This window comes from Oryx dammah, unplaced genomic scaffold (assembly GCF_014754425.2).
Source record: "Oryx dammah isolate SB20612 unplaced genomic scaffold, SCBI_Odam_1.1 HiC_scaffold_12, whole genome shotgun sequence".
NCBI lineage: Eukaryota > Metazoa > Chordata > Mammalia > Artiodactyla > Bovidae > Oryx > Oryx dammah.
Genome location: NW_024070196.1, coordinates 10,096,458 through 10,114,648, shown reverse-complemented (window position 1 = coordinate 10,114,648; position 18,191 = coordinate 10,096,458). Strand labels below are relative to the sequence as shown.

Here is an 18,191-nt window from a genome sequence, read left to right as displayed (position 1 = left end):
GGAGGAGGGAATATAGTAATTTTATTTCAGTATTATATGTGTTTTATCGTGATGCGTGTACCCATTTACCTCAGTGAACCAGGGTCTGGTCTCATGTTAGTTGTGATAAAGTGGAAAGTCTCCGTGCAATTCCAGTCCTTCAGTCCCTGCCCTTAGGTGCTCCTGCAAGCCAGGTCTGTAGCCCCTGCCGTTAGCAGGTTGACCCATGCCTAGTGGCATCTCTCAGTTCTAGAGTTACTAATATCAGCAATGTCACACTTTTTTTTCCATTCAGTGCTTCAAAATAGTAAAGCAACATTAATTTCATGTCATTTCAGCCTATAGTTTCTTAAGTCCTTTGAAAATTAAAATTCCAAATTGGATTGCTAGCCACTGTTACGAGCATGGTCATTCCATGTGAAACTGCCCTGCTGTTTGTGTCAAAAATGATTGAATAGCAGCAGTTTGACATGGTTCAACCTATAGTTTACTTTTTTCTTCTAGAATCTTTCATATATATATATATATATGCATATATATAGTTGTGTCCTTTATTTAAAAAAAAAGAACTACAGTATATCTGGTGTTGCTTTTCATGCCTGTATAGAGAGCTCTCTCCTTTTATATTGCTGTGTATTATTCCTCATGTTCTCTTGTGTGGGTGTGCTCCTAGAAGCCTTGTGTTGTACAGCCAAACACAAGCAATGTAGGTCTCTTACTAACCACACACAGGCTCCTCACCTTCCAAGGATCACACTTGCACACATAAAAATATGTCCACAGAAATAATACACATAGTGTGTTTTTCAGTGGCTAAAGTAAGGTATAAAACAGAATTTCAGAATCACCTCCCTTCTCAATGGAAAACTAAGTGAATAAATGTATAAGCATAAAAATAAATCTGGAAGAGTATTAGTCAGCTATGACAGTAGTTCTCCTTAGAAAGTGAGTCTGATTTTCATCTTTAAACGTACCTCGTTCTTTTTCCTTGTCATTACATACATATATAAATGCACATTACACATAAAACATGCATACAGATATGTGTACTTAGGTTACAATAGTTTCAGCCTAACTGATGTAAGCTGTGCTTACTGTTTGGTGTCTTGGGTGTAAGTTGAAGATTTTGAAGTAGAAAACACGAAGCAAAGCCCAAGGACAGACACATGGAGTCCCACTCGCCTGAGCTGACCTGGAGAAGCTTCCGTGGCCGCACGTTGAGAATGGGGAGCCCCGCCTGCTTAGTGTTTTCATGTTGGATTCAGTGCATCTTTCATCTGCCCCCTGGGCTGCTCTCATAGTCTCATTGCCCTGGCATTTTGGGGGATCAGTATTACTGGAAATCCCTGGAGAAGGAAATGGCAACCTGCTCCAGTGTTCTTGCCTGGGAAATCCTGTGGATAGAGGAGCCTGGCAGGCTACAGTCCATGGGGTCACAGAAAAGTTGGACACAGCGACTGAGCCCAACATATTTGTGGAAACACTTAAGACAGCGATGAGTTTTATTGAATGGCAGCATTATTTGTGGCTAGGTTTGGATGTAACCTAACCTGGATTTCAGTCCCTGTCCTCTTCTTGTCTTTTATGACCTAGGCAAGTTCCCCTCCAAGCCTCATGAGTTTGGGTTAGTAAACTTTCACATGGCTTTTGCCAAGAACAACTGAGTATTTGGCTACCTCATGCGAAGAGTTGACTCATTGGAAAAGACTCTGATACTGGGAGGGATTGGGGGCAGGAGGAGAAGGGGACGACAGAGGATGAGATGGCTGGATGGCATCACGGACTCAATGGAGGTGAACTCCGGGAGCTGGTGATGGACAGGGAGGCCTGGCGTGCTGTGATTCATGGGGTCGCAAATAGTCAGATGCAACTGAACTGAACTGAACTGAAGCACCCAACATTTAGTACATACTCAAGAATTTTAGCTTATATTTTCCTGAGGACAAATAGAGGAACTATTTGTACTTTCTATGTAACTTTCCAAGAAAATGTAACTTAGTCATGGGGTTTTGGTTATTTTTGTCCAGCTTAGTAAGGAGACTTATTGGTTGCTACTTAAGGTCTTCATCTGGCAATTGATAATTTATATTGTTCAGGGGAAAAGAATGGAGGGGAGGAGAACAGGTAAATAGCTAGGAATCCAACAACCCTCCTTTCTCAGCTGGACTTGGAAGGTGTTCCGAGCATAGTGCTCTAAATTTCCTGAGCTGTCAAAATGTCAGGCTTCCTCAGAAGTTTATGGAAGACAGCTTGATTCAGTATCTGATTACTTTTTGGTTCCTAAGGACAATAGTAGATGGCGGTCATATTTTTTGTTTGTTTATATAGGCAGAAATCTCAATCTGTAAATAATGCTTGAGGACTGTGATTATGATATAAAAATGTTCTCTGCTTTACAGAGTAAAGCAATTTGCTTTGACTTCTGTTGACATTGCAACTGAACTGGTCTTACTCACTTTGTAATTGAATTGCTGCAGACTTCCATTGACCTTTATAAGTAGCAGAGGTGGTTCCTGGAGTGGTAACCTAATGCCTATTAGCTGCTGCTCTAACATTATAATTGGGTCTGTGTTTTATGTCATGTGATTAGAACACAGCTGATTCTCTCATCAGCTTTTCCCAGCTTGCACTTTTGGCATATCTTAGCCATTCGGTAGCTTTTCAGGCAAGCATTATGTTCCATTTTTAACATCTTCAGGCAGTAGGAAATAAAATCTGCTTTATAATTGTATGGAAATTTCATTACGTCTTTTCGTGCCTTAATGTGACAGGAGTTTACTTTTATTCTGATTTGCTTTGTGTGTCGGTGGGGAGGATGCGTCTCTGTGTGTACTTTTTTTTTTTTTTTTTTTGACTTTGGGGACTGAGGGTGGGAGGCTATTCTATTAGAGTCACATTTTGCTTTTTTAGACACTATTTCAGATAAAGAAATTATATTGCCAAAGTGCATTTTTCTTAGCTAGACCCTGAGTGTCATTAATTTGCATGTTATTAACTTTATCATGGTTCCCATTGTGGTTTGTTTTGTTCCATGAGGCCAAATGAAATGCGAGGAACTGAGACATCTTGCCCCCCACCCAGCATGACATTGCACTGACTTGCAGCAGAGCCAAGAATTGGGGTCACGGGGGCTTTAGGAACCTTTCTTTCCACTTGACAATTAGAACTGGTCTCTCACTGCACCTTTCACTGCTGAGAAGTAAATTAGTGTTCTTTCCTTAACGGACAATTGGCTGGGTTAATTTCTTACAGTCCCCTCCCCTTTCTTTCCCTAATGGAAGACTTAGGATAGATTTTCTAATCAGAGAATCCAGACTGTTTTCTCACAGTAGTCATTTACTACCTACTGATCTATGGATGGCAAAGGAGAATTCCCTTTGCATGGGAGGGTTGGATTTGCTCTTTTTAAAGAAATGTACCCCATCATATTAACCATTATAAAAGTTTAATTTTAAATTCAAACTTTGAGTTTCCTAACCCATCTTTATTATTCTAATCAGTTTAAGACAGAAATTGCCTGTATGTGCAAGTACGCATGGGGTTGGGTGCATGTGTGTGTACACTTTTTCAGTTAATTAAAGCTACTGTTTAAGATGTAACTCTTTTGGCCTATGTTTTGAGAAGGATATAAGAATACCTGGCCTGGAAACTATACCAGTTTAATTTTTGTCCTGCTTTGGATGTCTTTTTCTCTCTGTTGATCTTACCTGTTCAATGCCACTATTGACGGTGTCTCATAGGCAAGTTCTCTTAATTCCTTGGCCATTTTAGTTGATATGGGCTAGCACATGCAAAGCTGTGAAGGCAGCGCTGCATTTTCTTTGGCTCTTAGGTGTTAATGGAGTTTGGGACCTGATCCTGTCACTTCTCAGCCATACTGCTCACAGACTGCCCTGCTGTACGCTGGTCATTCCGTGTGTATGCTGCAGCTCTTAGTTCTAGAAGCTCATAGAACTCCATGAGGCTCTGGGTGAGCGTTTAAGTAGGTTATGAGGAAACAAGCCTGTTCACTTTCTTTCACCGCCAAAGAGTGGACCACTTGATAAAACCAGGCCTAGATGGTCCAGTTAGGTAAGACAGGCTGTTCTTCTATGTTGTTGGACTGTATGTAGGCTTTTCCCATTTCCCTCAGTCTCACAGTAAATCTGAATATCTGGTTACCCTCATATCTGCATGATAGTTTTTATGGTGATGCTAGCGCTAAGGACCAGAGGCAAAGCTGAAATGCTGGACAAAACTGTAATCCCCTCTATGGAGCCGTAGTTGTGTTCCAGCTACTGTTGTGAAAGTCATGCTCCGTTACTCAGGGTTGGAACCCTTGGATGTTCCATCGTTTACAGCAGTCTCACCCAGTGATTTGAAAGCAAGGAGACATTATGTTGTACTTTCAAGACTTAGGTGGGAAGAGTAAGGCCGTGAATGACTCAAGTGTTCTTGAGTGTCCTTGTTAAAAGTGGAGTGCTATCCTAGGTGGGTGAGTATTCTGATCCAGCATGATAATTCCATGAGGTCTCATTCCTCATGAGTGAAGTAGTATACTTTGACTTTTATTAACCACATTTCAGGGCTTCTGTGGTGGCTCAGACAGTAAAGATTCTGCCTGCAATGTGGGAGACCCAGGTTCGATCCTTGGGTCAGGAAGATCTGCTGGAGAAGGAAATGGCGACCCACTCCAGTACTCTTGCCTGGACAACTCCATGGACAGAGGAGCCTGGCAGGCTATAGTCCATGAGGTCCCAAGAGTTGGACACGACTGAGCAACTAACACACCTTCACAGCTGCATTTCAGGGACTAGCACTGCTTGGTGCGTGCTGCTCTCCCTGTGCACGAAGTCATTAAAGAACCAACTGTGGCTAAATCCTTTGATGTCTGTCGGCCTTAAAACCCCATTGTTAGTCCACATCCCGTGTGTTATATTGGCCTTATGAAGGTTGATGGGGGCATTTTTTTTCCCTTTGACAGTGCTGGGTCTTCACTGCTCTGCATGGGCTTTCTGTGGTTGCGGCGAGCGGGGGCTGCTCCTGTTGCAGTGCCTAGGCTTGTCCTGGCAGCAGCTCCTCTTGTTGCAGAGCGCAGGCTCTAGGTGCGTGGACTTCGTGTTGAGGCACACGGGTTCAGTAGTTGTGGCCCGTGGGCTCCGTAGTTGTATTTGTGTGCTCAGGATTGGCTGTTGTGCAGCGCTTGGAAACCTCCCAGACCAGGGCTCAAACCTGTAGCCCCTGCATTGGCAGGCGGACTCCCATCCCCTGCGCCACCAGTGAAGTCCTGTTTTCTCTACTGTCTCATATAGCTGAAGCTTCACACTGGCTCCTAGACAGATTTAGCTTTATTTTTGGAGGTCACTTCCATACTTGTTCAGCATTAGGTTTTGTTTACAAGGTCAAGTCTAACGCATATTGAGTAAAGGGGAGGGTTTGGTTTATTCTGCTTTACACTAGGCAGTGGAGTTTTAGAAACTAGTTTTTGACATGATGAAATACGGCACCTCAGACTTCATTTTAGCAGAGTAAGAATTATTTAGTCAGAGTATCTGTGAAATGAGTTTGAGAGTACTGATCCTGATACCAGGCACCCCTCTCCTTTTTAGTACACTGTATGTCCCGGGTGACCTTAGGAGGAAAGAGCACTGTGGCTCGAAGGCGATTTTATTGATGTCATAATATCTACCGCATGATGGAAAGTAGGGCAGCATGACTATTTTCTGCTTAGTTCAAAGGTCGTGTTTTGAACAGGCTTATATAAGTTAGCAAAACAAACAAAACTCTCTTCCAGCAGCATTCCATCATCCCCTCCCGGTTTCAGCCTCTCTGCATTTAGCTTCGTTAGAACTGTTAGTCTGTCTGCTCTTGTGACTTGTACCCAGACATGTCTTTCCTTGGGGATAGCCTTTCTCAGTCTCCCGATGCTGCGTGCTCTTCAACTTCAGACATTAAGCCCAAATGTTTGGCACCTGAGTCTTCCTTGGGAGCAGCATCATGAGAACATACCCACCAAATGGAGAAAGAAGATGTTGACACTCTAAGCAAGACGTTATTGGTGATTATTGGGAGGCCCTGTTGAAAAGGTAGAGAACGCAGAATGACAGGAGGAGAATTGTGATACAGAATGATAGGAGGAGGAATGCACGCACAAGGAAAGAGGGATTTGAGGTGCCCGTTACCACATCAGCTTCTCACCCCCTGCTGGGGGAGGAGTACATCTGGTTCTGGTAGAAGCCCCCCGACAGAGGAGCCTGCTGGGAATACAGTCTGTGGGGTCGCAGAGAGTCAGAATTGACTGAGCGTGCACACTCACATGTGCACACTCAGAAGTAAAACAGGTTATTTTAGCCTTGAGATTTATTTCTCCATTCCTAGGTAGTGAATTTTTATATGTCTGATTATATTTTCTAGTCAATTTCCATTGTGATTTTGTAGACTGTTTTCCCCCCTGAGGAAGTTGTACATACCAATCAGTAATAAAAATAGCAGTTAAGAATATTAGTTTTTTATTTTAAGGAATAGCCTGTGTATATTAATTATAGTATACAAGTAATCCTCGTTGAGTGAGTACACTAAAATATAGAGTACATCAAATAGATTTTAATAAATTCTAGTTTTTAGGGTTTACTGTGACTGAATTTAACTTAAATCTTCAGTCATGATGACCCTTTCACTATCAATATTTAGGAAAATTGCCAATTTAAATATGGCATAGAAAATGTTCTGAATCTTCTTTTTTTCCTAATAAATATTTTAGAGCTCTAAAATTCTTCTTCTTGGTATTATTGTGCCATGTTTCACAAATTTTGATATGAAATGTCTTTATCATTGAGTTCTAAATCTTTTAAAATTTCGATTACAATTCTCTTTTTAACCATATTTAGTTTAACAGCATATTGAAATCATAAAAATCCCATCCTTTTTTAAGTTCTAAATATTTTACAATTTTGGCATGAGAAGAGAGTATGTATAATTTCATCCTTCAAAATATTTCCTTCAAAAACAGTTCTTATAGAATATTTATCCTCGGTTTCTTTCAAAGTATGTGCATACACATGTATGTATGTATAAAACAGAATGCTTGACATTATTGATTACAGATACCTTAATTTCTCTTTCTTTTTGTCCTGTCTGATAGCACTGCCCGAGAAAAGTATGTTAAAATCTCCAATTACAGTAGTTGATTTTTTATCTTTTCTGTACAGTTCTATATGTTGCTTGAGGCATATTGTTAGGTATTTATCTTCTTGTTCCATAATCTTATCCCTTTATCCATGACCCATAAAATGACCCTCTTTGTGTTTCATGTAGTTTACTAAGGTCATTAACTTTATTTTGATTTATATTTGTCCAATATAGCTTTATTTTTTTATTTTCAACCTTTGTCTTTTTGCTTTAAGTGTCTTGTTGTCAACATATTATTGGATTTAAAAAAATACATTGGAGAATCACTGCCTTTTAATTTGTGAGTCTAATCCGTTTATATATCATATACTGCAGTTACCATTATGTTAGAATTTCTGTGATTTTACAGTTTTTACTTAATAATTATTTTGATACCTTTTGCTTTTTATTTTTTTTCCTCTCCTCTTTTCTCTCTACTAAAGCAAGTGTTCTTCTGCTGTTTCCACTAATGTATAGTCTGTCTTTGTTTCTCAGGTAGCTGTGAGATTTATGCTCTCATTTATCTATTGGCATCTTAAGCTCAATGGCTGAGGTGGTAAAGAATCTGCCCACAATGCAGGAGACCCAGATTCAATCCCTGGGTTGGGAGGTCCCCTTCAGAAGGGAATGGCTACTCACTCCTATATTCTTGCCTGGAGAATTCCATGGATAGAGGAGCGTGGTGGACTGCAGTCCATGGTCTCAAAGAGTTGGGCGTGACTGAACAACTTTCAATTTTCTTAAACTCTACTATGTTTCTTTCTCCATCTCGAATAAGATAAATAACTAATGAACTCTACGTTTCCTTTCTGGGCTGCCCACCTCCATCATGTTGATATGATTCTAGGTTCTGGATCAGTTTGGTTATTTTTTTCCTTTTTTTCTTTTATCTTAAAGTTTTCAGAAGAAACAGTAGACATTGAAAATCTCATAGCGCTTCGTTTATTTAAACATTTGAAAATTGTCTTTTAAGAGTGTTAGCGCTATAGTTTTTTATGTGCTAAATTTTGGGTGTTTATATGTCTGATATGTTTATTATGCCCTCACATTTGAATGGCAGTTTGAGTATACAGTTGTATGCTCAAAATTCTCCTTCAGTACTTAAAACATATTGCTATGAATTCAGTTTTACTGTTGAGAACTTTGATGTCATTCTGGGTCTTTTTAAAAAATATCTTCCCCGTCAGGATGCTTTTTATTTTCTTCTCGGTATTTGATATTCTCGGATTCTTCAGTAACCTATCTTATGAGCCCCATTTTCTTTATTTCCCTGTTTGGTACTCTGAGTCCTTTATTAAATAGATTGAAGTCTTTCGAGGTCTTTCAGATTCTTTAATTTTGAGGAATTGGTCATTATTTCTTTAAATATTTCTTCTTCTCAGTGTAGTTCTTTTTCTGGGATCTGGATGTTGGCAATTTCACTTCTCTTTTATGTTACGGATCTCTAAATTGCTGAATTTTTGTTGAGTTTGCTCTCCTAGTTTTCTTTGTGTTCTTAGACATTGTAGGTACAAGTCCCTTGTGCAGGAGGGTTGTGTGTGTGTGTGCCTGTGCTTAAGATGGTTTGGAGTCTCCTCCTCTTCCTTCCTTCTTTCTTTCTTTTCCATTTCTGGCTTTGCCTTTATCGGGTTCACCGGGTTGAACCAGGTGCTTTGGTTCAGAACCAGCGATTATTCGCGTGCGTAACTCTCATTCCGGGGAGGGGAGCAGACAAGCTTACTAAATCCATTTCACAGGCAAGTAGGGCACTTAATCATAGATTTTTGGCCTTCATTTAGTGTGGTGTCTCCCAACTCCTGATTCCACAGCAGGGAGCCTGGTTCTACCCCTGAATCACGCCTGGTGTATTGTAGGTATATTGTCCAACCACAGGATTGAAACGTCTACTGGCTCTGCTGGTTTTGATGAGTCCTGGAGCCAGTAGACTTCTGGCTTGAGCTCCCACTGATTTCTGAAACAATTTTCTTTTTATTTCTATTTCACAGAAATGTGAAGCAAGTTTTCAACTACAAGTTTATTTTTTAAAAAATAAAAAAGAAATTATTTCAGTTTTGTTGTTTTGGGGATATGTGGGGAAAAATATGTGGGTGTCCTTTTAAAATTTCATTGTCTTCTTGACTGAACATTTCCTGACTGATCTTTATTGTTAAAGTGTTACTGTTGCTATAAGTACAGTTAGTGTTGCTATAAGTACAGCTACTTTGTTCTCAATAAATCTTTCTTTGGTTCTCCTGACTAGCTGCTCAATTTAGGAGCATCTGAGTTTATTCTGATCTGATGGAAGGGGTGTTTGTGTGCCAGGGGAACTACAGAGGGAATTTACTGTTGTCTTCCAGTTAACCAAACATGTAACTCTGGGGTTTGTCAAGAGTTAAGTTCAACTAATGCATTAGTGCTTTTCTTTTTTCTTTTTCTTTTTTTTTTTTTTTGCTTTCTTTCTTTCCTCTTCTCTGTCCATTTGCCTTTTCTTTCTTACTTCTGCTAATTCATCAGCCAGGATGTTTGAGAGGGGGGACATGGACCAGCCTTACTAGTGCAGATAGCCTGTCTCTGAGAAATAACAGAAACCTTCTACAGTTTCAGCCCATGCCCCAAAATTCTAGGCTAAGTAGGAAACAGCTGGAAAGAGATTCAAAAGGAACCATCTCTGACTTCTTAACAATTAGGAAGTGTCTTTGAGAGGCGGACAAAGAAGAAATGAATGAAATGGGAAGGATAACTCATTCCCTCCAACAATGTAACAGCAGTTCTGTTTAAGTGGAATTAGCAGAAGATGAGTGGAGAGTTTCACTTTGTCATCATCAGAACAAGAAAGTTCAGTTGACTAGAGTAAAAGTTGATCAGTATATTAAAATATAGGAGATAAACATCCTCTGTGTTGTTAACTGTAGTAGAATTATAGAGTTCCTCTTCCCTCTTCCTGCTGAGTTCTCTGCCAGTCATTGAAGATTGTTTTAGTCGCTCATGAGAACAAAGCACTTCTGCACGTGCTCAGGGTCGTAAAGAAATCAGAATAAGTAATGAATCTATTGGGTTGGCCAAAAAGTTTGTTCGAGTTTTTCCAGAAGCCACAACAGAAACACTCAAATGAACTTTTGGCCATCCCAGTAGCTGGCATGAAAGGCATGTCCTCGTGAATATTGTTTTTGGTCCATTTTTTAATGCGAGTCAATGTCTAGGGGAAAGTCCTAAATACTTAACAACACTTCTCTCTCTCTACCAGAAGGACAGCAATAACCACCACCACCACCACCACCACCAGTAAGGAGAAGCCTGCTGCTTACACTAAAGTTCCTCCAGGGTTCGCTTCCATTTTTACATCTTCTCCTTTGCTCTCTGCATCCAGTGCCATGACTTCAACTCCGCCCACATGCCTCTCACATCAACAAAACTGTCCCAGACCTCTCTGCAGGGCTCTGGAGCTGTTTAACCAGATCCCCTGGGTCAGTTACTCATCCCTCAAACCTAACATGTCCACAGATGGTTTGATTTACGTCCCACATCCAACTCACTTGCTCCTTGTTTTTCATTCCCTATTTCAGTCGATAACTCTACATTCACCCCGTTATCTAAGGCAAGAACTTGAGGGTCGTGTGCCTTGTACTGTACGTCCTCTACATATGAATGAGTTGTGTTCCGAGAACACATTTGTGAGTCCAACAAAGTTAGCCTAGGTACTCAACCAACACAATCGGCTATATAGTACAGTGATGCAATAGGTTTATCATATCTTTCACGCAAATAACACATTAAAAAATAAACACGAAAATAAAACATTTTTAATCTTACAGTAGAGTACCTTGAAAAGTACAGTAGTACAGTACAACCGCTGGCATACAGGGGCTGGCATCAAGAAGAGTTACTGACCAGAGGAGGGAGAGGAGGTGGGAGATGGTAGAGCTGAAGGACTGTCAGCAATCAGAGGGAGCAAGCTGCACTCTGACTCACGCCTGACGTTGAGCGAGCTCACTTTTGCATCTTTGAAAATTCGCAACGTGAAGGGTCGTATGTCTGGGACTTACTGTATGTAAGCAGAACCTCAGCAAATTGAAGAAAGAGGATGACTGATATCTGTGACTTCAAAGGAGAAAGGACAATCCTCAGAAACTCTGTGCAGATTTTATAACAGGACTACTTTGAGGTTTGTAGGCTTTTTTCCTTGTTAATTCCTAGAGGTATTGGCTTTGCAGTATCATGATCTTTTCTCTGGCAGTGAGTCCACAGTATTTCCTGAAGCCTCCTGATTTGCCTAGCACTGCCTTGTGGTCTGTAAGGGTCACCAAGATGAGAGGCAGTCTCCACCCTCAGAAGATGTGTAACCGTGGTGGGGAGCTAAAATCAGGTCATGGAAGCGTTGACAGTGCAATGTAGACTTGACTGCAGCTTGCTGTTGTGAGAGGAGAGAACAGGCAAAAAATGTGGTTGGCAAGAGCTTATGGATAAGGTGGGAATTAATCCAGGGTTGATTGTGAGGGTGTCATTCTCTTTTCGAGATGCCGGTGGTTCTCTTCTAGTGCCTTTCTCATCTTGCAGTCTGTTGCTAACGAAAGCCTTTCAGCAGCATTCTTGTTCACGTACCCAGCTCAGCCTTGTTACTTGTTGGTGACGTGTCTGTCTGGAGATGCCGGTTGACGGGTAGCACCTAAACAAAGAGGTTGTATGACACTCTGAAGAAATGCAAGGTGAAAAATGATGAGGGTGTCTGACTTTGATTCTCAAGTACAAGTGAGCTTCACAGGATTTAACGTCTTTATTCCCGATATTGTTGAATGTAGAACTTTTTAAAGCTTTATTATTTTCCTCCTGTTAATAGTTACAAAGAAGTCTAAAACTTTAAGTTTTAGAATATTTAACTTTTTATGCCTGATATTAATGTTGTTTCCTCAAATTCAGTGATTCTTAAGTAGAAAAGCACTTTCCTAAACAGCGAGAGAGAAGGGAATTTTGAGGAAGCTCTTTGATCAGTTTGTGTACACCTATCCCCTTGTATCAATATTTTTTTTTTCACTTGAGGGTTCAGATTGCCACCATTTGGCAGGAAGGAAGGGAGAAATTCTCTTACTGGCGTGTGATTTAATGTGCTGAGTGACAGTGTGTGCTGTGTCAGTCTGCTTGGGGACAGAATCAGAGGGGCTGGCGATGAGCTAGGGTCTGTGGCTGTGCCAATGTTTTAGGCATGTACTTTTGGAAAGGAACTTGGGACCTTGGGCTCCACTTCCTCAAGCTACTTCTCAATGTCAGCTTTCTTCTTGTAGGAATGAGGCAGGGAGTAATAGACCCGCTTGCTGCTTTTGCTGGGTCAAGCCCTGCCCTGGAGACAGGGCCCGTGGCCCAGAGAGCAGCGGGCCAGCGTCCAGCCTCCTGCCCCCAGGAAGCTGCTGGCATGTGACCCACTGTGGAGGTTACCCTGTCCTACTGCAGAACTGGTCCCCGTTTGCACCTTCTAGCCAAACCCCGAGTTGGCAACTGTCATGCCAGAAAACATTTCAGAGTTTGCTTTAGACTCTGTGCTGTGGTTACACAAGAGGCCGTCCTAGTTTTAAAGGGAATGGTTGCCCAGAATGACTGAGCGTTACCCGGAAGGGCCCGGGAAAAGCCGGAGCTCCAGGTCTCATTTGCAGAGAACTGGATGGATGGAGCTCTCCGGGCACAGAGGGAGGCAGCCTTTGCTGCAGAGTGGACTGTATCCCAGAACGAAAATAAACCCAAAGGAAATCACAGAAATCTAGCAGTGGGTTTCGGTTCATTTGCCTGAAAATGAGCCCTTCTCTTTGGGGCTGAATTATCCCAATTAGCTAAATGTGTTTGTGGTGAAGGGCTGTAGGAAAAGGAAGCTCACTGGAAGAGGAAGCATATGGTATTTATTCTGTTTTTTTTTTTTAAATTTATTGGAGTATAGTTGCTTTACATTGCTGTGTTAGTATCTGCTGTACAGCAGAGCCAGAAGCTGTGCGTATATCCCCTCCCCTCTTTTTTTTGATTTCCTTTCCGTTTAGGTCATCACAGAGTGTTGAGTAGGGTTCCCTGGGCTATGCAGGGAACCCTAGTTCTCTTTAATTGTCTATTTTATACGCAGTATCAATCATGTACCTAGATCTCCCAATTCACCCACTCCCCCTTCCCCCTCAGTATCCATATGCTTATTCTCTATGTCCATGCATCATTCTGGACCATGTGTTTGTGAATGGGGAGAGAGAACAAGGCTTTTATAGAGAGACTTTGCTCAGGGAGACCTGCCCACAGAGATCACGTGATGTTCCCCTCTTGCTCATTGTATTTCCTTCCCCAACCATGCATTTAAAAAAAAGCTCAGAAAACTCTCCCTCACCAGAGTCTTCTGCACAGGACCTGCATCCCCCTCAGTGCTTCCTTAAGGGATCCCTTCTTCCAGCCATCACCATCTCTAATTCCTTCTTGCCTGAATTCTGCTTTTCCAGATGTTTGCTCCTCAGATCCTCTTAGCCTTAGTTGTAAGCTGGGTCAGAGTTAAGTAAAAATTTTTTCCCCAGTCAATTTTCAAGATTCGTATTCTGGGAGTGAGCCTAATCAGAGGCCAGGGATTTCGCTTGTGCTCCATGATGAGTAGAGCTGAAGTCTGTCTAAGATGCTTTTCTGAGAGTGGGTTCCTGGCGTTCATACACCCTCTGTTTCTGCGACTTAGGCCTGAGGAAGAAGGAAGCTTTAATCGGCTGGAGGCGGTTTGTGGCTAGGGTGTGACCTTCCACACTGTGTGTCATCTGCTGCCATGGCAGCTTGTTGAGCAGCTGTCGTGACCCATTATTTATAAAAGTCAAGGCCAGGTCATTGCCATCTTAATAGAAAGTTGCTGCCTCTGGAAGACACCCTTAAGTGGTTACGATTTAATGGGGTCCATGACTTTGGCCGGAGGGGCCAAGCTGTGATGTGGCTGACAGTACCACGGAAGTGAGGAGACCAGTTGGGAGAGACAGAAGCGCTTCTGAGCTCCTACCCACCTTGTGCATTTTCCACCCAAGCTCATAATGTATACAAATGATAACTAGATGTATTTCACCAAATGGTCCTCTCTGCGTGAATAAATCATGGAACCCCTTTAAAAAACGCTTCTGTTTGAGTGTAAGGTCACCTCCAGGGACTTCCCTGGTCTGGTGGTCGAGTGGTTAAGAGTGTGCCTGCCAGTGCAGAAGACACGGGTTTGCTCCCTGGTCTGGAGGATCTCATGTTCCACAGAGCCACTAAGCCCGAGCATCACGCCTTTTGAGCCTGTGCCCCAGAGCCCGTGTGCTGCAATGGCTGAAGCGCCTGGAGCCAGAGGAGCAGCCTCAGTGAGGAGCCCGGGAGCGAAGAGGCCCTCTGCCTTCTGCAGCTCGAGAAAGCCTGTGGCAACCAAGACTTGGGGCAGCCAACTAAGTAAATAAATCTTAAAAAAACAAGTCATCCCCTGCAGTCACTGCCTGGGCCTACTTCTTGTAGAACGTCTTCATGTTCACCAGCAAATGGAAGTTTCTCCTTGTCCACGATTTAATCAGTTGGGCTGTTAAATTGTAATCTAAGATTTCAGCTCAGAAAACAAGGTCCTTGCAAGTTGTTGAAGTTATGTGGTAGGTGGTGATTGGCAGTAGCCTGCAGAGTCATCATGTGGCTGGAAAGAAAGAGGCTGGACCCAGCAGGGCTGATGCACTGCTCTGCATTGCTCTTGAGGTTATCGCAGATTTATGACTGTGTTCCTTAGAGACCAGGAGGTCATCGTGGCCGCCATGAAGGCTTTCATCTTCCATCTTGATCTGGTTTTGATTATTGCTTTTTTTCTTGTGGGGAAAACACTCCTCATTTTGTATTATCTATGATTTATTTTAAGCATCTTTGATTAAAAACAAACGAACAAAAAAAAACAACAAGAAAATCCCTGAAGACAGGGCACCAAAATACTCTTCAGACTTCATTGTAATTGTAATTTTGGATATAATTGGATCGACTCATCAAGTGAGGCCATGTAGTTATTAGTGGAGTTGTTTTTTTCTCCTCTGAGCGTTTGTTTGAAAAAAATTAAAGCCTTTTTCTCCTCCCTAGGTGACCGTCCCAATCTTCCTAAGGAGGACACCCCTCCCAGCAGCCTGGACTCGCTTTCCTCTCCGTCTCCCACGACTGCCGCTGCCCTTGGGCCCCCTGGACCAGACCGGAACCACCTGCTTACAGACGGGGGCAGCTCTGGGGACTGGGCATGCACTGCGTAAGTGGCTGTGCTGTTCCGTTGGGTGGAGGGGAGGGGAGTGGTGGTTTTTATTTTGAAGTTTTATGTGCCGGGTCAGTCCTATAGCCTTAGGCCTCAGGACCTTTCTGCTCTTAATCTGTGGGGATGCCACAGAGGAGAGGGTCCATAAACCAAAGGGAATAGGGTCTGTGTGTTCCCAGTATGGAAGGGGTGGGTGGATGCTAGTTCAAATCTGTTTTAAGTTCAATTCGTGGACGTCTGGGGTTGCACAAAGGAAGTTTGTTATTGTCCTGCTCGGGAGGTTTCCTCATTAGTTACCACAGACTTTTAGAAAGACGAAAATGCTTGCCTTGTGATCAGTAGACTTAAGTTTTCTATAGGATGATATCTTAATGATAGGAATTTTATGAGCTTCATGCTAATGTCGTACTCTATTTACTCTGTGTGAACATGTATAATTGACAACTGATGGATGAAATATCTCAGTTTGGTTGAGTGCCAAGCTTATGCAGATGCTCATGTGTATTAGGGCAAATAATTTCCATGCAAACAAAATACCATGTGTGGACCTGGCTTGACCACTTGAGGGTGTGTCTTTCTCTGCTTCCTGAAGTTGTGGTGTGCACATCATTGGTGGTGTGCAACATCAGATTTCAAACAAATGCTCAGAGAAGGGAAAATAAAACAACTCCACTAATAATTACATGACATTACTTGATTAGTCAATCAAATGACATCCAAAAATACATCTGTAATTCAACAGATGAGAGTATCTGGTATCCTGCCTTTAAAGTGAAAAAAATTTTTTAAAATCAAAGTTGCTTAAAATAAGTCATAGATAATGATGTCATCTGACCCTAGCTGAGCATTCTTGGGACTTTAAATGGAATTGAAAACTGTTCCTCACAGTACTTGGCTTTTTATAGTTACTGCTGGATTCACATGAAATCATTATGAACTTATTAAGTATTAAAAGAGGCAGGGACAAATCTGGTATGTTATTCTGAAATTTGGGGGTGACCTAAAGACTTTGCAAAATCTAACTGAAAATCCAAGTGGAACTCAAAATACAGGTACACGTTCTCCAGGGGAGTTTTTTTTCCCCCAAAGATTGTCACATATATATGTATTTAAATGCTGAAGACTATATTGCGGATTTAAAGTACATGTTACTGAAATGGGCCTACCATTTTTACTGTTCTTTTTTTAAAGTAAGAATAATTTCTCACTTTTGTGCTACAAGCAAAAGTGATAGTGGCTGTATCAGAATCCAGAATCTGTAATGCAGGGCACTCAAGCGGTGGGACTTGGCGCGCGCGCACGTGTGTGTGTGTGTGTGTGTGTTGTGTGTGTGTGTTTTAAAGCACAGACCAAGCTCCCAGTCTTCTCAGTAACTGTCCCAGTCAGTGCACAGCAGTCTAGTCAGTTCTTCGTGGTGGTTCTGTGGAGAAGTGGCATTCTGAGCCACGATGCAGCCAGTGCTCGATTCATAGCACATCCACCGCTGAAACATGAAAAGCTTGATATTTTTGGTTGTCAATCAAATGCAGAGTGAATCCCCCAGCTTCTTATTCATACAGATTTAAAAAAAAAAAAAAAACTGTAGTCTTTATTTATCTGCTTTATGTCTCAGGCCAGGCCCTGCTCAGCATGTGGGATCTTAGTTCCCCAACCTTTGCTCCAAGCATAGGGAGCACAGAGCCTTAACCCCTGGACCACCAGGGAAGTCCCCATACATGTCTTAAAATGTCACAGAAAGTACTCCAACCTTGAGAGGCCCGAAAAGAACAGGGCAAAGTAAGTAGTTGAATCTCAGTCTGGAAAGGAGATTTTTGTTTCAATGGACACTTCCTGCTATTTGAAGAACTTGATCTTTTTCCCTGTGCTCTGGACAAAACTCCTCTCTCTCTGAGGTTCTTGGAATGTTTCCTGTGTATCTTTTAAAGGATTTACTTGTAAGTGTGTTTCAGTCTAGATTTCTCATTAAGTTGGGGAGTGCTTCTCATACTTGAGCCCAATGAGAATCCCCTGCAGGGCTCGTGAAGCCCACAGTGCTGGACCCCACCCAAGAGTGACTTAGGGTTAGAGGGGAGCCGGAAAATGTGTGTTTCTAATGTATTTCCTGATGGTGTTGGCAAACCCTGATATACCCTCCTGCCTGCCCCTCCCCCCATGGTTCCAGGCACGTGCTGATGTACCTCTCTGAGGATTACAGTTCAGAGAAGTGACAGTGCAGAGTACTTCCTTTTTTTTTTTTTCCTTTTCTTTTCTCTTCCTAGGATTGTGTTTGCTCTCTTCAAGCAGCTCCTGGGTGCTCAATGCAAATGCTGATTCCCTCTGCCTGAAATGTCTCCCTTTCTTTTTGCTCAAGACAGTCCTGACCTGTCTTCAGGGTGTAATTTAGTTTTCACTTTTGGGAAACCTTCTCAAGGATTCAGAATTATACCTTTCTCTGTCTGTGCCCGATACTCGATGTTAGGAAATGATTCCCTAGTTAATGTCGTTCGGTCTCTAACTCATGTCTGGCTCTTTGTGGCACCACGGACGTCATGCACACCAGGCTCCTCTGCCCTCCACTGTCTCCCAGAGTTTGCTCAGACTCATGTCCGTTTCTTCTTTTGCCTTCAGTCTTTCCCAGCATCAGGATCTTTTCCAGTGAGTCAGGTTTTCAAATCAGGTGGTGAAGTATTGGAGCTTCAGCTTCAGCAACAGTCCTTCCAAAGAATATTCAGGGTTTATTTCCTTAAGGATTGACTGGTTTGATCTCCTTGCAGTTCAAGGGACTCTCAAGGGTCTTCTCCAACACCACAATTCAAAAGCATCAATTCTTTAGTGCTCAGCTTTCTTTATGGTCCATCTCTCACATCCATACATG

At 42.2% G+C, this 18,191-nt stretch overlaps 1 protein-coding gene across 1 annotated transcript in view; it reads left to right on the top strand.

Moving 5' to 3' along the window:
- The window catches only part of ARHGAP10 (Rho GTPase activating protein 10), a 369,765-nt gene that overhangs the window by 329,328 nt on the left and 22,246 nt on the right, over positions 1-18,191 (top strand). Inside the window, exon 20 of the mRNA XM_040251356.1 lies at positions 15,175-15,334. Within this exon, the coding sequence (XP_040107290.1) occupies positions 15,175-15,334 (160 nt within the window). The remainder of the gene's footprint in view (positions 1-15,174; positions 15,335-18,191) is intronic.